The sequence below is a fragment of the Aythya marila genome (genome assembly GCF_965140915.1).
Source record: "Aythya marila genome assembly, chromosome: 22".
In the NCBI taxonomy this organism is placed as follows: Eukaryota; Metazoa; Chordata; class Aves; order Anseriformes; family Anatidae; genus Aythya; species Aythya marila.
In genome coordinates, this window is record NC_139063.1 from 4045977 (window position 1) to 4065871 (window position 19895).

Here is a 19895-nt window from a genome sequence, read left to right on the forward strand (position 1 = left end):
CGTCCCTTACCCCCCGGCCCTTCCTTCCCGTCCAGCTCCGCTCCTCGCTGTCCCGCACCGGCTCCGCTCCGCCCCGCGCCCCGGGCCCCGTCCCGAGCCGCCCCGCCCCGGGCACCGGGAGCCGCCCCCGCCCCCGCCCGGCCCGGCCCTGACTCAACGGCGGCCACGGGAACCGCGCCCGGCCCCGGGGCGTGGGGTGGGAGGGGAGGGGATGGGGATGGGGTGAGATGGGGATGGGGATGGGGATGGGGATGGGGAGGGGATGGGGATGGGGTGCGTGGACCCCCCGGAGCACCCGGAGCTGCACCCCCCTGCTGCTGCCCCCCCTCCTCCGATGGGCACCGGTTGCAAAACGGGCACGGGGGAAAAGGGGAAGCTGCAGAGCCCCGGGGGGGGGGATGGGGGCCGGTTCCTTCCCCCCCGTGCTGCTGGTGCAATGCGTGCCGGGGTGGGGCCGGAGGGAAGCTGTGTGGTTCCCGGGGGGGGAAGGGGCTGGGGAGTCCCCCCGTGTCCCCATTGGGTCCTTATTGCATCCCTGACACCGTCACGTCCCCGTTGTGTCCTAATTGTGTCCCCATTCCATGCCCATCATGTCCCCATCGTGTCCCCACCATATATCCCCCACATCTTGTCCCCATCATGTCCCCATCGTGTCCCCATTGTTTCCCCATCACGTCCCCCATTCTGTCCCCATCACGCCCCCAGTGCAACCCCATCACATCTCCCTTCACGTCCCTATCACATCCCCATCACTTCCCCATTGTGTCCCCACATCCCCCCTGCATCCCCATCACCCCCCCCACACCGTTTCTCCCATCGTGTCCCCCCCAGTTGTGTCCCCATCACGTCCCCAACTGGACAGCCCCGGGTACAGGAGGTCCCCAGCTCACGACGGGGACCCGGAGCATGGGCACAGGCACAGGGGACCAGTGGCCCCGCGGTGCCACCGGCCGGGCCACCGAACCCTTGTGCTGGCAGCCAAACCACGGCACGGCCAAAGGGCTGCCCGGCCAGCCAAACCGCCGTGCAGACAGACGGACAGACAGACGGACAGACAGACGGACAGACGGACAGCCAGGCGTTGCGCAGCCATCTCTGTCCCAGCCGTGGGCAAAAGGGAGGAGCGGGGACGTCGGGCACTTGGGGACACGGGGCACAGCGCGCTTTGGGGACAGGCAGAGCTTGGGGCTCAGGAGGCTGCAGCCACCCGGCCTCTGCGGGATGGAAACGCGGCTCCTTGTCCCCAAATTTGGGGCACGGGGTTTTGGGGGGGCTGGATGTGGCCACACAGCTGCCCCCTCCCCACCGCCGCGCTCTGCTGGGGCTGGGGGCCCAGGGCTTCCCCAAATCCTCCCCCCGTCCCCTGCAGCCTCCCCAGGGCCAGGAGGGGTGTCCCCCCCCCCCGAGAGGGCACTGCAGGGTGTGATGCTGATTGGGGGTGCACGGGGGGGTAACCACGACACAGACACCAAAAATAGGAGGAAAATCCTTTATTGGGTCTCGGCCCCCACTGCGCCAGCCCAGGCTCTGCCCGGTGCGGGGTGGGGGGCTTGGGGTGGCACTCGCCCCCCCCCCAGTGACTGTGGCCAAGTGTCCTCCCACTGCCCAGCTTCCTGGTAAGCCTGGGGGGGGCCCCAAAGGCTGGGCTGCAGCTGGAGGGGACCCCCACCCCAGCACCCCATCGGGGGGGGGACACAACCGCAGCCACCAACACCCCCAAAACGTCCCCAGCCACACCGGGGCCACGGGGCAGGCTTGGGTGGCACATCCCAGCCCCGGCCCCCCTACATGCAGGACACAGAGGGGGGGTCCTGCAGCCCCCCCCCGGGGGCAGAGAGGCCAGCTTTGCATAGTTGTGGTGCGGGGGGGGGCCAGGCAGGAGGGTCCCGGGGACGCGGCAGCGCCGGCCTCTTCTCTGCCTCCCCGGGGGGACGAGGAGAGCACGGCCCCGGCCTCAGATCCTAGGGCAGCGGACAGAGAAGGGCACGTAGAAAAAAAGGGCCTGGGGGGGGACACACACACGGCCCCCCCCAAAGCAGGGGGTGCCCCAGAAGCCACCCCACGGCACCCACCCGGCACGGGGTGGTCCCACACCCAGGCGGATGGGGGCTGCTGCAGGGAAGGGGTGGGGGGCACGGGGTTTTTAAGCCATGCCCCCCCCCCAAAAAAGGCTCCGTGACCCCCCCCCAGGGCCCCCCCAGGACACGACACAGGGGCTGGACACACAGACACCACCTCGCAGAGTTTAATGGGGGCAGCTGGAGCTACAAGTCTCACCCCACAGCACACAGCACGCACCCCCCCCTCCCCAAAACAGCACACAGAAGGCGGGGGGGGGGACACAGGGACCCCCCCATCAACGTGTTCCTCCCCCCCATCCCCGGCAGCAACACAGAGGCACAGCAAAAGCACACAGCAAGGGCCTGGCCCTGCTCCTCCAGGGGGCACGGAGAGGGGCTGGGGGCACCGGGGGGGGGACATTGGGGACACCGTGCACGGGGCTGGGACCCTGCAGGCTGTGAAGGCACTGGGGTGATGGAGCCAGGAGGAAAAGGGGACCCCAAAACCAGCCCTGAGGGGTGGGTTAGGGGACAGTGGGGGCAGGGGGGGCACCCACGGGACAAGGGGGGCGCACCCGTTGGATAGGGGGGGCACCCATGGGGCTGGGGGGGCGCACACTACTGGGTGCTCTCGAAGCAGGACCACAGCTCCCATCCCAAAGAGGGGCTCACGGGGACCGGGGGCTGCACCCAACCTCCATGGGGACGGAGGTGACCGGGGTTGGGGTCACCCCCCCCACCCCGCCCCGGGGCAGCACCCCCAGGAGCACAGCACACCAGCGGAGAAGCCCCCCCTCATGCAGGCCAGGAAAGACGAAAGGAGCCCTTTGCCCCCCCCCCCAAAAAAAGGAGGGGGGAGGGATGGGTGAAGCCGTGGGGGCGCGGGGGGCGGCCCCCACCCAGCACCCAGCACCTACTGGTTGTCCTCTCTGGCAGCGTGCAAGGAAAGAGAGATGGGGCACGGCCCCCCCCACGTTAGAAGCCCCCCCCCGAGGGGCTCAGCACCACGGTGGGTGGGCAGGAGAAAGGGGCGAGGGGGGGGGGGAAAGAGCACGGCCCCCCCCTTGGCTCAGCCTTATGGGGTGGATTCGGGGCGCCCCGTGTTCCCTATGGGGTCGGAGGCGGGATGGGGCCAGGCAGCAGCGCACAGACAGGAGGCAGGACACCGACAAGGAGATGGGTTTAATCCTCCGTGCCACCCCCCCCCCAACCCCAAAACTGCCCCCCCAACCCCCCCCAAATAAAGAGGGGACGGACAAACAGCCACGGGAGACAACACTCAGCGGCGAGACGGGACACGGCGAGACGGGACCCGGGGCCACCCCGATTTATGGCTTCAATGGGGGGGCTCAGCCCAGGCACGTGGCGGTGTGACCCCCCCCCCCCGGGGAGCACAGGGCTACGAGGGGGGGGGTGCTCGGGAGCCTTACAGCGTTTGGTAGGTGCTGTCCTTCGACTTGATGAACTTGATGATGAAGAAGACGACGGCCTGGACGCTCAGCACCAGCACGATGCCGCCGATGAAGCTGGCCGTGTCAAATCCGGGGGGGTGAAATTCGGGGCTGCCGGTCAGCGGGGCGCTGGTGGTGCTGGTCCCTGGGGGCAAGGGGAGCAAGGGGGGGGGCGTTACGGGTACCCCTGCGTCCCCCCGAGCCAACCCCAGCAAGGACAGAGGGGGGATTTTGGGGGTCCAAAGGAGGAAAGGCAGGGATGTGCCCCCCTCTCGGCCCCCCCCGTGCCGGAGCAGCCCGCTGGCATCAATAATTCAGAGGGCAGCGGCTCCGGTTACGGCCGCAGCGAGCCCCGTGCCCTCCAGATCCCGTTTCCTGGAAGAGGCTCCTCCGCTCCCAGCCCCTTCACCTGCTGCTGTCCTCCCCGTGCCCCCCCGGCATGGAAAAAAGGGGAAAAAAAGGGGGGACAGGGACTGAGCTGTGACCACGGGGACAGGGCTGGCACCCCGTGGGCACAGCCACGGTGTAACCTCCTTCAGTGCAACCCCAAGAGGGGGGCAGCGCTCAGCCCTCCGCAGGGGACGCAGAGGGAAGAGGTCGGTCCCATCCCATCATTGCCCCCCCCCGCGGCCCCCCAGCCCCAACCCCACTCACGTGGCGAATGTGTCACCGGCTCCTTGCTAGGGGGCTGTGGGGGCTCTTTGGTGGGGGATTTCAGCGCTGCTGGAGGCGACAGAGAAATAGGGGGAAGACAAAGTGCCGAGGGACATCACCTCCCGGGATTTCACGCCCCCCCCAGCCCGAAGGCTGGGCTTTTTTGGGGGTGTGGGGTTACCTGGGCACAGGGCGGTGGTGTTGTAGAGCACGCACGTCCCCCGTGTTGCCACCCCTCTCTGCACGCAGCTCCAGGTCTCTGCGGGATAAAGGGAGCAGGAGTTTCCCAACGGGACCCCGGGACCACCTGCTGTGCCCCCACCCCCTTGGGTCCTGCCCTGGGCACGCGTCTCCCTGCGGCACCCGCACCCCGGACGCGTGGAGGGTTCCCAGAGCTGCCCCAAACCCATCGTGGCTGGGAGCTGGGGGCACCAAAACCCTACAGGCTTAAAGCTGGAGGATGGAACCGTGTTGGGCCAGGCGAGGTGGACCTGGACTGGGGAAAGCAGCCGGGGCCACGCACCCAAGGGTGCTGAGCTGGATTTGACAGGTCCATAGGAGAGCGCAGCTGCCCGGTGTTGGTCTGGAGGCACGGGGCAAGGGCTGGCTGCGGGCACCTGGGGTTGTGGGATGCCTGGTGCCGCCCCCCCCAAGGCTGAGCCCCCCTCACCTGGCTCCTGGGGCGCCCCACAGCCCACCCAGATGCAGGCGGAGCCGTTGGGCGAGGCGGTGCCGGCGGTGCATGTCTGGCAGGATCGCAGCTCGCCGCACTCTTCTGCAAAAACCAGGGGGAAGAGCGGGGTGAGAGCCAGCACCCGTCCTGCAGGGACCTGCCTGTCCCCGTCCCACTGCTCCCAGGATCACCAGCCCCATCCCGGTGGGCTGCAGCCCCCCGGAGAGGTGACACCCCCCACCCCACAACCACGTCGTGCCCACAACCGTGTTGTGCCTACAACCACGGCACAGCACAAGCCCGTCCTGTCCCGGGACATTTTTGGGGAGGTTTAAAAGCCACGAGGCAGCAGTACCAGCCTGGTTGCTCCCCACCTTGCACGCTCAGCACCTCCATGCCCTGATTGCCCACCCCCCACGCCCCCCGGTGCCCCCCGCTCCCCATCGCTCAGGCTCTGTGAGTCACTTGGGCGTTCGCGGTGCTGCTCCGCCACCAGCTCTTCCCCCACACGCGCTCATCATTAATTTAACGTGATGACTGTCAGCGAGGGAGGCTGCAGCGGACTCCGGGGAGCCGTGGCCGGGCCCTCCCTGTACCCAGCTCTCGCATCCCACGCCCGCCACCGCGCTTGCACCATCCCGGAAAGGGGCCGGGAGCTGTTTTTCCCAGGGGAGAACCCGTTTGCAGACTTTTTTTGGGGGGAAAAAAGGGTGCTGGTGGCCTCCTGGGTCAGCCTCGTGCCAGGCTTTGCTGCCCCATCCCCATGGGCAGTGGTTTGCAGGGGGGCACCCGGCCACACCAACTCCCTTTGGGGTCTGCTTTTAGGGTCCTGCAGGCTTTTAGGGTCCTGCAGGCTGCCCAGGCCAGGCCTGGCTGCTCAAACTCCTCTTGACTGAACTGAGAGGCCTCTTTCTTCCCTCTCTGTGCCCCCCACAGCAAAAAGCAAAGGGGGCACCGGGTGGCACGAGGCTGGAAGTCGGATGCTGCGGACCCATTGCCATGGCTACGGCGTGGTGGGCACGGCGCCGGCCCCCTCCCTGCGGGGCTCGGAGACCCACGGGGAACCAATGGGAAAGTAGGACTTTGTTCGCAGCGTTTCAGGCAGGTTTGTAATTTCAGTTATTTTTATCGCGGCAGGCACAGGAACAGACGTTCGAGCCCAACAATGTCGGCTCCCGCTCCTGCCGGCAGGTGTGGGGAGGGAAATTGGGGAGGGGGCAGCGGGGCTGGCTGAGGTCGCCCCATCCCGGTGTCCCGTGAGGCTCCCGTTCCTATAAGGAGTGGGAGGACAGGAGAAGGGGAGCAGCAGAAATTCTGGGGTTCCCATAATTTGAGCCCAGGGTTCCCATCCTTCCCCTTTGGGGTTCCCATAACCCATGTTTGGGGCTGTGGGCACCTGGGCCAGGAGGACGAGGGCTTCGTGCTCCAACCCCAACTTCTTTTGGAGAGGGACCTGGACGCTGCGCCCCACACATGGACACCCCCACACCCCTCACACCCTGAGGGTCCCGGCCCCAAACCGGTGCCAGCGGGGTCCCAGGGGTGCCACGGGCCGGGCTGCGGGGCAGGGGATCCAGGAAGGGTCCTGGCTTATAGGGGGAACCCTCATTAAACATCACCCCGGAGTTGTGCTTGCCCCTAAACCACCTCTCCCCCCCCAGCACCCCTCCCCGCGGGGCCGGTCCCTACCTGCGCGGGTGGCAGCGGGGCCCTGCGCGCACAGCAGCGCGCAAAGGAACGCGCAAAGGAGCGCGCAGCGCAGCGCCCCGGCGCACGGCGGGGCCATGGCACGGCCCGGTACGGCCCGGCACGGCTCGGCACGGCCCGGCACGGCCCGGCCCGGCGGGAGGTGCCAGCTGCGGAGCTCCCGGGAGAGCGGTGCGGAGCCGTGCCGCGGGCACATGCGCGCCCGCGGGAGGCGGCCCCGGCGGCGGGGGCGGGCAGAGGGCGGCCTCGCCTCGCCCCGCCCCGCCCCGGGGGGCCCGGCCCTTGCAGGGGGGGGCCCAGCCCCCAGGCTGCCCCCGCCTGCCCGTGGGAAAGCCACGGCTGTGCCCTCCCCCCCCCCGCAGGGCTGCAGGTTGTGCTGCTCGCACTGCTCGCACTGCTCGCACTGCTCACACTGCTCCCACTGCTCCCACTACATGCGCTGTTCACACTGCATGTACTGCTCACACTGCTCTCATTGCATGCACTGCACACACTGCTTGCACTACTCACAATACTCACTGTACAGACTGCTCACACTGCTCACACTGCTCGCACTGCTTGCACTGCTCACACACTGCACACGTTGCATGTACACTGTGCACACACACGCCATGCACTGCACATGCACTACACATGTTGCGGACACTGCCCGCACACTGCTCACACACTGCACCCTGCGCACCCTGCTTGCACATCTGTCTGTGTGCACACTGCATGTTGAGCAAACACTGCACACCCCAGATGCTGCACTCACTGCAAGCTGTGTGCACACTGCACGCTGCACACCCTACACACAGCACACACCCCCTACACGTTGCACACCGTGCATACGCTGCGTACACACTGCACACACACACACTGCACACACACTGCAGGCACGCACACACTGTGGGCACGCACTGCACACATGCACTGCAAGCACTGCACACACACTGCACACCACACGCGCACTGCATGCACTGCACATACGCACTGCACACACGCACTGCACACACTGCACACACTGCACACACACTGCACACACTGCATGCACTGCACATACACGCTGCACACACACACACTGCACACACACTGCACATCCCACACCACCTCATGCTGCATGTGCCATATGTACACTGCACACACCAGATGTGGTGGCGGTGGGACCCCTCTGGGGTCGTGGCACCGGGGGGGCCCAACATCCCCCCCCCAGGGTTCAGCACCCGCCGGGCCGAGCCCCCCCATCTCCCCCTGACCGTCGGGGTCTCCCCCCTACCCCACCCCCTCCGAGGCGCTGCGCTCCTATGGGATGCTTGCAGCGGATCCCGGTGCACTGAGTCCCCCCCCCCCCGCCCCGTGCCCCTGTAAGGTCTCGCCCGAGCCCCCCCATGGGGGCAACCCCACTCATGGGGGGTCCTGGAAGGGTCCCGGGGGTGCATCTCCTCCTCCTCTTCCTCATCTTCCTCCTCCTCCTCCTCCTCCCTGCCAGCCGCCCTTCCCGCAACCCCGCGCCGGGCCAGCCCTTCCCGGCTCTCCCGGCGATGAATTAATTATTCAGGGCTAATTATTCCCGCGTGGGAAAGCCAGACGGAGCGCCCCGGCCCCGGAGCGGGGAGGGCCAAGCATCCCCAGCCACGCAGGGTGGGGGAGGACACCTCCTTACACCCCCGCGGCCACCCCCACATCCTTTCCCCGAGCGGAGCCTCCCACGGCCGCCCCCACGCCCCCCCTCCCCCAGGGAAGCCCCCACACCTCTGCAATGGTGGGGAGGGGATTTTTTTTTGGGGGGGGGGGGGTGCAGGGCTCTGCATCACGGCCCTACAAGGGCTTCGCAAGGACGCGGCGGGGGGAACCCGAGCTGTAGGGGGGGGCCTTTGGTGTAGGTTTGAGGTGGGGGGGGAATAAAGGGGAGGCGGGCGTGGGCCGGGCTGGGGGTGTGCGTGTGTAGGGGGGGGGCTGTTTTTATGAATGGGCAGCTCCAGCCCCGCTGCGATTACTATGCGGCGCGCGCGCGCCCGCGCTGCTTTGCGGGGCGCTGATTGGCTCCGGCGCGCTATTGACGTCACAGCGGGGGGAGCGGGGCTGCTTTGGGGGGGGGGGGGGGGGACGGCGGTGAGTCACCCCCCCACCCCCCCGGAGGGGTTCGGTCGCTATAACTCGGCGGCGCCCATGGCAGCGGGCCCCCAGCCCGGGCTGTGGCCGAGCATCCCGGCAGGTGAGCGCTTTTGGGGAGGGAGGGGGGGGCACCCGGAATTTATTTTTTTTTGGGGGGGGGGGCACCGAGAATTTTGGGGGAGGCACCGGGATTTTTCTGGGGAGGTACCGTGGATTTTTTTTTTTTTTTTGGGGGGGGGTACAAGGGATCTGGGGGGTACCAAGGAAGGGGTGTGAGCCCCCTCTGTGTGCCCCCCCCCGCCCCGGGGCTGTGCTGCCCTCACAGAGCATCCCTGCCAGCCCCCCCCCTGGCAGGGGACCCCCCCGCTGGGATGCTGTAGGGGGTGGGCTGGACCCCATGGTGGTGGGGCCGCCCCTTTCACCTGCTGCTGCCCATCCCCATAACATCCCCCCTCCTTTTTTTTTTAAGGGTGGGGGGGACATGAGCAGGGGGGGCAGGACAGCGAGGCCGGACCCACTCCGAGCATTCACCCACCCAAATTGTGTGATGCACAACCCCCCCCGGCAGCTAATGCAGGCAGGGGTGAGCGGGCTGAGCCGTTTGCTTTTATTTATTTAATTTTCCTCCTTCCTTTATCAATGCAAAAATTATTTATTTTTCCCTGAAAAAAAAAAAGAAGAAAAAGCAGAGCCAAAGCAAAGCTCCTCTGGACAAATGCCCTCTTCGGGCCAACGGTGACCCAAGTGCCCTGCTCCATCCCGCTCTGCCTGGATCATGGGGACAACTTTTTTTGGGGGAAGCCCCCGGGGATGGGACACGGGTGCGCAGGGCTGGGTGGCACGGGGACGCACGGGGTGCTGATGGGGTCCCCTGGGTTTGGGCTCCGGCAGGTCGGCCTCCGGCAGCATGATGGAGGACGGGCCTCGCAACTCCAGCACGGGCCAGCGGGGCTGGTTCGAGGCCAGGAACGGGAGCGGCGGCTCCTTGGACCTGGAATCGGTGGTGCAGCCGCTGGCCTTGAACCCCTGGGACGTGGTGCTCTGCGTCTCCGGCACCATCATCTCCTGCGAGAACGCCGTGGTGGTGGTGGTGATTTTCTACACGCCGGCTTTCCGGGCTCCCATGTTCCTCCTCATCGGCAGTTTGGCCACGGCCGACCTCCTGGCCGGCCTGGGGCTCATCCTGCATTTCGCCTTCGTCTACTTCGTCCCGTCGGAGGCGGTCAGCCTGCTAACGGTGGGGCTGCTGGTCACCTCCTTCACGGCCAGCGTCAGCAGCCTGCTGGCCATCACCATCGATCGCTACCTGTCCCTCTACAACGCCCTGACCTACTACTCGGAGAGGACGGTCACCAGGACTTACATCATGCTGGTGCTGACCTGGGGAGCCTCCGTCTGCTACGGGCTGCTGCCCGTCATGGGCTGGAACTGCCTGAAGGAGCCCTCGGCGTGCAGCGTGGTCAAGCCCCTGACCAAGAACCACCTCATCATCCTCTCCGTCTCCTTCTTCATGGTCTTCGCCGTGATGCTCCAGCTCTACGTGCAGATCTGCAGGATCGTGTGCCGGCACGCCCAGCAGATCGCCGTGCAGAGACATTTCCTGGCCAGCTCCCACTACGTCACCACGCGCAAAGGCATCGCCACCCTGGCCGTCATCCTGGGCACCTTCGCGTCCTGCTGGCTGCCCTTCGCCGTCTACTGCCTGCTGGGGGACTACAGCTACCCGGCCCTCTACACCTACGTCACGCTGCTCCCCGCCACCTACAACTCCATGCTCAACCCCGTCATCTACGCCTTCAGGAACCAGGAGATCCAGAAGGTGCTGTGGGCCGTGTGCTGCGGGTGCGTCTCCCCCACCATGCCTTTCCGCTCCAGGTCGCCCAGCGACGTCTGACGCCCCGGTTGTCGTTGGGGTCTTTCATTTATTTTTATTTTTATTTTTATTTTTATTTTTATTTTTATTTTTATTTTTATTTTTATTTTTATTTTTATTTTTATTTTTATTTTTATTTTTATTCTTATTCTTATTCTTATTCTTATTCTTATTCTTATTTTTTTATTTTTTAAATTTTTTATTTTTATTCTTTTTTTATTTTTTTATTTTTTTAATTTTTATTTTTATTCTTATTCTTATTTTTATTCTTTTATTTATTTTTATTTTTTCCCCCTTTTTCATCTCGCTCCTCCCCGCCGGGGACGCGCTGCTGCAGCTCATCCCGGCTCTCCCCTTCTGTGCACAACCCCCCCCCCCTCCCCGCCCTCAATTTTTCCACTTTTTGAATTTACAGAAGAAAAAAAAAAAAACACAAAAATCGTATTTTTTATCCACAATATAATCTATATTTCTGTGTGCGCGCGAGAGAGACGGGGGCAGATCCTCATATTTTCTTTAGAACTATTTACAACGCGTTATTTTTTTAAGGAGGGGGCGACACCAGAACCGTGTCCCCCCCCCCCCTTTGCCTTTTTACAGCGTTATTTACCTCAGATAGTTAAAATATATTTTTTACATTAATTGGGGGGGGTGGGGGGGGTGGAATGTACGTGTGGGAAATCGCTTGCCAGAGGAGGAGGGACCCGGAGCCACCCCCTTCTCCCAGCTGTCCGCGCATCTATTTATTTTTTTTTGGGGTAAATTATTTATTTTTTGGGTAATTCCTCCCTCCCGGCCGGGCGCAGCGCTGGGGCTTGCTGCCCTCTAGTGCTCGCTGGCTTTGGGCGGGGGGGGGGCGCACAGGGGCTCGGTGCCCCCCACCCCAGCAGCCTCGGGGTGTCCCCTCGGAGCCCCCCCATCGCCCTGCTGCCGGTTGCCCCCCCCCCCAGCCGCTCACCAAAGCGTTTCTTTGCACTGGGATGGGATTTGCACATTTTTTTGGGGTGGGGGGGCGGGGATGGATGCGAGGGGGGGAATCCTCGCTGCGGTGTTGCACAGGGCACGGGGCTGGTTCTTGTTTACAACCACTGGGGGGGGGGGAAATAAAAGTATAATTTGTGATACGGTGACGTGCGGCTGTGTGGTGTCAGCGGGGGGGAGGGCCTTCTCCCTTTGTCCCCCGCACCCCCATTAAGAAATCCCAAGTGACAGCCCCCCCCCACCCCCAAAACATCCTGATAACGGGATCCCTGCCCCGGGGGGGGCAGCACCCAGGTCCCCGGCCTCGAAGCAGCTCCAGGGTGAGGGCAGGGGGGGCACGGCCGTGCAGCCCCCCCCAGGGCAGAAATAATGCCCCAAACAGAGCGAGGGCTGATGCCCCCCCCGGCTTGGGCACTGGAACACAACTCGGGGTGCCCAGCGGTGGTGCTGATAAGGGTTAATCACCGTGGTGTTAATTAGGGCAGCTCGCCCCCCCCCCCAGGAACGGGGCTCTGCGCCTCGTGCCCTTTGCCTTCACCGCCCAGCACCGTCCCGGGGAGCTGCAGGTTTCCTCCAGGCCCCTGAGCACCCCCAAATGGGTGGGATGTGGGGTGCTGGGGGGTGACAGCCAGGCTGGGGCTGGGGAATTTGGGGCTCCCCTTGCCCCCCCATGAGGTTAAGCCGGGGGGGGAAAGGAGCAAAGCTCAGGTGTTGAAGATGCCCAAGGGGCGCACTTGGGGTGGGCCACGGATTCCTCCGTCCCTTTTTTTGGGGGATTTTTCCCAACCCCACCTCCCCTGGTGGTGAAGGACCACGCAGTTCCCAGCCGCGCTGACTCACGGCTGCTTTCTCCCCATTTCTTCCCGTGTCACCGTCCCCCGGCAGCTCACCCGGCTCTTCTCTGCCTCGTGCTCGCCCTGCTGACGTCCTCACAGCCACCTCCCCGCGGCGGGGAGCCCTGCAGGTCCCTCCCGTCACCTCCCCTGGGACAGATCCCCAAATCCCCAAGTCCCCAAATCCCCAAATCCCACCCACATTGCCCCATTGGGATGCAAGTGGCGAGAAGCGGCCTCGGTCCCCCCCCCGGGTGGGAATCGGGTGCTGGGGCTCACCCCTGCAGCCGAGTCCCTCCTGCTGTAGGATGGGGAGAGCCGGGGGTGAGGGTGGGAAGGGGGGAAGCCGGGGTCTGGGTTGGGGTTTTTCGCTCCCCCAGTGTGCACCCGAGCGGACCCAGAGCCACCCCTGGGTGCTCCAGGACGTCGGGGGACGGAGCTGGCAGCACGGAGCCTGTGCCACGCTTTTTTTGGTGGAAAAAGACACAAAAAGGAATTATAAAAATAGAGTCCAATTTATAGGAGGCACCTGAGTGCTGCGCAGCCACCCCTGTGCCACGGGGCAGCCCCTCGCCCCCAAACCCTGCCCGTGCCATGGAGCAAAGGGTCCAGGGTGCTGTGGGGCCGTGGGTGTTGCCCCCCCAGCCCCAGCCTGTGGGGAGCAGTGAGGCTCGGTGGTGGCTCCAAGCTCGTGGCCTTTACTGGGAGCAAGGACAGCGGGCACCAGTGCTCCCAGTAACCAGCTGGGAGGAAGGAGGGAGGGAGCTGCTGCTACCCCAAAGCCCCCCCAGCACCCCAAAACCCAACTGACCTGCCTGCCACTGAGCTGAGCACTGCCTGTACCACAGCCAGGGGGGGAGCACGGCCCCCGGCCCCCCGAGCTGGGACCTGCAGGCCATAAAGGGGGCCGAGCAGCTCCGGTTATTGGCCTGGGTTCCATTTAAAATGAGAAACCTCAGCCCTGGCTTGGGGGATTTTGTTTCCTTGGAAGCGGGAGCAGGCAGGAAATGAACACGACGCGGCCCCGCTGTAAGCGCCTCGCCAAATGCCGAGGGCGGCAGGGGGCAGGGGGCAGGGGATGGAGGAGAAAGGGGCTGCAGGAGCAGGGGGTGAAGGAGCAGGGGCTGCAGGGGGCAGGGGCTGCAGCGCCTCGGTCCTGGTCACCACCAGAGCCTTGGCCCCAGGAGGCATCGGCTGCTTCCCAGGGGGAGGACGCCTTCGCCCAGCTGAGAGCGCTGCTTGGGGTGGGAAACCATACACAAAAAAAGCCCCCAGAATGGATGGAAACCCCTGATTTCTGCCTCGCAGCCTCTTGTTTATGGGAAGCCTGCTTTCTGCCTCGCACCCAGCAGCTTCTCCTTTATGGGAACCCTGCTTTCTGTCTCATATCCAGCAGCCTCTCCCTCATGGGAACCCCTGATTTCTCCCTCGCAGCCTCTCCCTTATGGGAACCCTGCTTTCTGCCTCGCACCCCGCAGCCTCCCGTTTAGGGGCAGCCCTGCTTTCTGCCCCGCAGCCTCCTCTTCCTCCCTGCAGTAGCCACGGATGCCGGAGGCGGCATCGCCCCGCGAGCCCCGGGCTGCCTGGCGGTGCCGCGGGGTGCCGGGAGCAGCGAGCGGGGCTCCCTCGCTGGCTCGAGGCTGCGGCTTTGTCTCAGTCGCCCCGGGCTGGGGATGGTGACGGGGAGCGTAATTTGGCGCTGGGGAGCAGGATTTGGCCCTGGCCGCAGCCCCAGCCCCGCGCCGGCTGCTTTAAGCCCTCCGCACGCAGGCGCTGGCCTTTGTGGGAGCGGATGAGCCCGGCGCAGAGCCGCTGCCCTGCCAGCCTGCAGAAACTTGAGCTCCAAATACATAATTCCTCTGGCACCCCGTGGTTATTTGCGAGCTGCTGTGAGCAGATGGAAGAGTTACAGATAAAGCCATCCGCAGCACGGGAGCCGATTGCCTTCCCCACACAACCGCGTAGGCAACGGCAAAGGCAGAGGAGAAAAAAAAAAAAAAAAATAAAAAAATAAAAAATTGGAAGGAAAAAAAAAAAAAAAAGGAGGCAGAAAGAGAGAGAAAGGAGTCAGCCATTTCTACAGGGGCTGAGCTGCCATCTCAGCACACCTACGTGCGAGGAGCGGGGACTCTCTGCTGGCAGCGGGCCCTTCCCGGGGACTTGGCCGAGGGGAGTGCTCTCCCACCACCCAGGGCTGCTTGGCGGAGGGAGGCAGCGCGAGTTGGGGGTGACATTGGCACGGCAGCGCGCTGCCACACGCGGGGAGAGCAGGCTGTTAACGCTGATCGGAGCTGGCAGCGCCTGCACTCGCTTCGGTCCCAGAGGGGGAATTAAGGGAGAGAAGCTGACGTCAGTGGTGGAAAGGACACACAGCCCACTCGTCCAAGGCAGCCGGCAGCATCTTCTGGGTGTTGCTAACACCACCTTGAAGGAGAAAATTAAATAGGTCTTGGGAGACGGGGGGCTCCTGTGAAGCCGGAGCCCGGCCAGCTGTGAGCCGGTGCCGAGCTGCGTGGCAGACAGACACAAACACATCAAACGCCCCGGCCAGGGCCGGAGTGCCAAGGCACAGCAGAGCCCGAGAGACTCTCCCCAGCTGCGAGCAGCTCCGCCATAGGAAACTGCTGCTCACGGAAAGGGCTCGGGCTCCGAGAGCACCAGCACGCAATTAATCTCGCTGCTGGGCTTCTCCTCCCCGCGCCGAGCTAAAGCCCGGGCTGGGAGCTGCAGCCGATGGGAGGCTCCTCGATCTTCAGGAGCTCTCCCCAGGTACCTGCAGAGGAGCAGCACAAAGCTCGGCGCTCCCACCGCCCCCGGCAGGCAGGCGGAGATGACTTTTGCGAGGGCTGGCACCCCCCAAAAAGCACGGGGCTGCGTGCTTTGGTGCGCTGGCACGCGGCCCCGAAAAGCAAAAGGCAGCGAGGCGGCCCCGGCTGCAGCCAAACGCGCACGGAAAAAGGAGCCGGGGTCCCCAGGCTGCTCCTCCCGGACACGAGATGGAGCCAACAGCTGGGACACGCAGCACGAGGCCCAGGAGATGCCTCCTTCCCCTGCCCTCGGCGCCCCAGCACGAGTAAAGGGCTTGCTTGTTCAGAAGCTGGCAAGGCCAATTAATCTAATGAGGTTTTGCAGCCAGGGACTATTGTCAGCCAGGAGAGGCGCAGCGCTGCAGCGCGAGCACACGGGTGGCTCCTGGAAGCCAAGGGGATTTGGCACGGCGCAGCCCGCGGTGAAGGCAGGGCTGGATCCTTTTTTTGTGCCCCCCCCGACCAGCAAGACCCACACCCCAAAATCAGGCATGCCCCGAGCCCACAAAACGCACCTGAGAGCGGGGCTGCGAGCCAGCGCGGCTCTGGCTGGGGAGATTAATGGCAGCAGGGACCTTGAGCTGCTGAAATGGAGGCAAAAAATCAGCGGCAGCCCCTTGCCAGCCCAGCCGCAGCGGCTCTGCTCTCCACAAGCAGGAGCAGGGGCTCATTTTGTGCAGCAGGGAGCACGCCGAGGCCGGCAGCTCCTCCGGGCTTTTTTCTGGGTGCTGCTGCTGCCCAGAGCCAGCTCTTTCCCCCCCAACCCGGTGCCCCCCAATGTGTCCCGGCTGCATTTCGAGGGGATTTCTGCGGGGATGGCCTAGGGGAGGCAGCTCGGCCCCGGTGTCCTTCGGCAGCCTGGATGCCCTCGATGAAATGCCGAGCGCTCCAGGCTCCTCAAATTCCAGCCCAGCAGTCCTGGGAGATGCCCTGCAGGGCACTCACGTGGCCCGGCACCCCGCCGCGCTCCCAGGCAGGAGAAATTAAGAGCCAGGCAAGCAGCAGCAGCCCCAGCGCCCAGGACCAGCCCCTTTCCCCGTGCTAAGGAAGCACCCACAGCTCCCCACACACCCCCACAGTAACAGACGGAGGCACCGAGTGGATAGAAAGGTTTTTATCAAGTTTACAGTTTTAAAAAAGGATCACAATTGTGTTTTTTTGCTTTGTGTTTTTTTTTTTTTTTTTTTACATGTACATTACAAAAAAAAAAATAAATTGCAATTGGGATCTTCATCCGGGGGTTACTGAGCCGATTATAAAAAAAAAAAAAAAAAAAAAAAAAAAAAAAAGCAGCAGGAAAGCCTGGCTTACACGGCAACCGACAGAGAAAAGTACAGGCAGACGTGACACGGGAGAGCAGGAGGCAGCGAGTCTGCGCTCGGCTGCGCAGGTACGGACCCGGCTCCGCTCCCCCCGGCAGCGGCTCAGCACCCCAGGCAGCAGGGCCTGGCCGCCAGCTTTTGCTTTGCAGGGGTGAAAATAAACCCGAAGCAAACGAGTCTACAGGATTTTGCTCGTGAGGTGGTTTTTTGTTGTGTTTTTAAACGGAGTTTCGCCGCCGAAGCTCCTTTGGTCTGAAGCAAGTAACGCCCTGCGCCCTGAGTATCCATCCTACACCCTCCTGGCGTGGCCGGGGGCTTTCAGGGCACGGCCCCCGTCCCTCCTCCCACCCCATCCTCTGCTCAGCAAGAAACCCCTACAATACAAGTGGAATAATTACTCTTATAAATATATTTATATCATATATAGGAAAATAAGGCACTTCGGGAGGGTTACAGCTCGCCTAATTCTAAGACATTCTAATCAGGAAGAGAAATGAGTTAGTTTCTGAAATGAATTAAAATGAACGTTAATACAGTAATAAAAACCATTCGATCCACTTCCCACTTCAAGGCTTTGTTTAAAACCGAAAGAGAGAAAAAAAAAAAAAAAAAAAGCACCCCCAAAATCCAACAGCAAGGAAACCTGACCCAGAGCTGCAGCACCTGCCCTGCGCGGGCTCCCCTCCGAGCATGCCAAGGGCAGGCGCTTCCAGGAGAGGCACGTTAAATAAGTTCACGGACTGAAAATATCCTTTCCCTGAAATGACACTCCGCACAGCTTCTCGGCCATCTGGGACCTCCAGGAGCCCCTTCCCTCGATCTGGTCTGGTGCTTTGGGTCTGATAAGGAGAGAAGAAAGCGGTGAAGGTCACCGACTGCAGATGAGGCTCCGGGCTGAGCCCGGGGAGCCGGGACGAGGCTTTCCCTGCGAGCACGAAGGAGGGGTGGTGGGGGAGAGGCTGCCGGCAGCCAAGCACTGCGGGCGAGGACACCGGGAGAATGTTTAACCAGCAGCGAGGCGCCGGGGAGGAGAGGAGGCTGTGGCCTGCCCCAACTCGACGTGCACGCCCGCAGCAAAGGGCTCCCGGCCGGGCGAAATGGCTGCGCCGGCTCGGCGGCTCCCCGCGGACACGAGTCGGGCTGAAACGGGAAGATGGGGGCTTCATTCCCCCCCCCCCCAGCAGGCAGAGAGGGGAGGATCGGGTGTGCCAGCTCTCGCTTTTTGGCTTTGTGAAATGCTCGAGGCTCTCTGTCTACGCCAGCCTGATGCGGAAAGAAAGGAAGGGCTAAGCGATGAGCAGCAAAAATGGCAGGGGAGTCGAGCGCAGGCCCTTGGTCTATGTGGGGCAGCAGCCCTGCAGTACAGCGCAGCTGCTCTGCCTTGCAAAGGTTGTTTTTGGCACCTCTCCTCCTCCCCTACTGGCTTAAGAAATATTAAGCTTGCTTGGTGGCCCAGCGCTCTGCAATTTTGCAATGATACTCTCAGACGGTCACTTTACACCAGTTGTTTCTCAGGGCTCTCCGTGCCGGAGCTTTTCATGGTCAAAGCCTTCAAACAAAACAAAGGAGCCCTCCCGCTCGCCCACACTCCCTCTGCTTAGGATCTCAACCGTTTTGCTTCTCACCTTGGGATGCAGGTTTGCAAGCAGCCGCGGTTACGGCAGGCTTGCACGGACAAAGCAGCGTCCCTCCCGCTGCCAGGAGGGCTCCGCAAGCAGGCGAGGCACTCGGAGGAGCGGGCTCCACCCGCGGCCGTGCCGATCACCCACCCACACAGCAGCCTTGTGCAACAGGCAGCGTGGGGCAAGCCTGTCCCCAACGCCCCGAGGCACGGCCCTGCCAGCCCGTCCAGCTGGGTCGCACGGAGTATGGCACTGCCCTGCATTTCACGCGACAGAAAGACTCGCTCCCCTTGCCCGACCGGGGCCGAGTCTACTTAAGGCAATTTAAAATTAACCCGGGTTTGGCATTTGTGAGCTCCTCGCTTCCCTGTGTGGTAACGCTGTCAGCCTGGGTTAGCTTAAAGGTCCGTTTTCCCCAGGAACCTGTCTCCAAGAGAAGCCAGAGGAGGATGCTCAGAGAAAAGAGCAGAAAAACAGCGGCAGCGCTTCTCCTCCAGCCCCCCTTCCCCAGCTTGCAGCAATAATCAGTTTGCATTTCCAAGTCCCTCCACTGCACAACGGCTCACTGGCACTCGAGGGGTTTGTTCCCTCTTCCAGAACCTGGAACTAGCACTGCTCAGATGTTCCCAGCCCGCCGGGATGCCTCGCTGGCTGTGCCCTTTGCATCCTGCTCTGCAGCTGACTGGCTGACAAAACGGAGCGGCGCAGAGGTCCTGTAAATCTCTCCTGACCATGCTCAGGGTCACGCTGGATCTCAGCTCGACCCACGCCCTGGATAAAACCCATCCTCCAGGCCCTCATCTGCTCTGTCAAAGATTAAAAAAACGCACAAACACACGCGAGAAATCGGTAAGGGCTCAGTGGCACAGCTGAAATCATCAATCAAAGCCCAAGAAGGATTTTCAGCAACCTAGCAGCCTCGGGCTGGGCCTGGCATTCCGGGTATCAGCAACATCATTAAATGAGGCAAGCCGGAGAAGAGCAAACAGGCACAGGTTGGCAAAATACCTGACAGTTAAGAAAGGCACAGAGGTCGGAGATTTGGTCTTAATGGGATGTGCTGCTGGTCCCAACCCCACAACAGCTGGGCCCAGGACCTCCGAAGGGCTTTGGAACCCCTTGCAGACAGTCACATCCAAATGAACATAGAAAAAGCACATCTGCAGCATTGGGGGGGCTGGTTTCTGGATTTCCAAGATATGCATATATTCTAGGCAATATAAAACAGCAGTAACACCTAGGTCAGCAAGTTCAAGTTCTCCGTTCTCTCCCCCTGCCAGTACGGTATCTGTAGTGAGCAGCCAGGGAATCTGTAGGGTTAGCCAGGAGAAGAAACATTTTCTTAAAATTAACTATAATAACAAAACGCGGGGAAAAATACGTAGGGTAGGTGTGATGTAACCAACGGGTTCACACCCGGGATGTTTTTAGGCACACAAACTCCCTTCCTTAGGTGGAAGGGAAGAGGAAGCAAGGGGAACACCAGCATTTTCTGCTACTCAAGTCCCTGTTTAAATGCATGGTCACTGCACCAGAAAAGCACCTCTTCCAAGGGGCTGCAGCATTGCCCTGAACAGGCCAAAGTGCCTGGCGGTCAGAGAACCTTCCCCCCACCACCTCCCTGCTCTAGGCACTTCTTTTTTTTTTCTTAAGAGAGGTCAGCAACACGGAGCTGCCACCGCCCAGACGCTGCTCAGCGGGGCAGCGGCTCTGCTCCCCCCGGAGCAGGAAGCCAAGCAACCCTTCTGCTCGGGCTTTGCATCCCTCTGTGCAAAGCCTCCGCTGGCAGGCTCGGCAAAGCAGCCCAGGAGATTTAAG

The 19895-nt window shown here is 62.8% G+C and overlaps 2 protein-coding genes across 4 annotated transcripts; one reads left to right on the forward strand and one right to left on the reverse strand.

The window, feature by feature from the left end:
* Positions 1 to 1501: 1501 nt before the first annotated feature.
* On the reverse strand, positions 1502 to 6768 carry CD164L2 (CD164 molecule like 2). Of its 3 annotated transcripts, none has more exons than XM_082777678.1 (6): positions 6528 to 6768; positions 4836 to 4940; positions 4347 to 4424; positions 4166 to 4231; positions 3491 to 3656; positions 1502 to 1961 (listed from the first exon to the last, which is right to left on the reverse strand). In XM_082777678.1, the coding sequence occupies exons 1-6, from the start codon at positions 6739 to 6741 to the stop codon at positions 1955 to 1957; spliced, it is 636 nt and encodes a 211-aa protein (XP_082633804.1). In that variant the 5' UTR covers positions 6742 to 6768; the 3' UTR covers positions 1502 to 1954. The 3 variants fall into 3 exon arrangements, with proteins under 3 accessions (XP_082633804.1, XP_082633802.1, XP_082633803.1); XM_082777676.1 differs by having other exon boundaries at positions 4166 to 4234; XM_082777677.1 differs by lacking the exon at positions 1502 to 1961 and having other exon boundaries at positions 3372 to 3656; positions 4166 to 4234.
* A 2728-nt stretch (positions 6769 to 9496) lies between these two features.
* Positions 9497 to 10607, forward strand: GPR3 (G protein-coupled receptor 3). The gene has a single exon (XM_082777757.1). The coding sequence runs from the start codon at positions 9547 to 9549 to the stop codon at positions 10531 to 10533; it is 987 nt and encodes a 328-aa protein (XP_082633883.1). The 5' UTR covers positions 9497 to 9546; the 3' UTR covers positions 10534 to 10607.
* The last annotated feature ends 9288 nt before the right edge of the window (positions 10608 to 19895 follow it).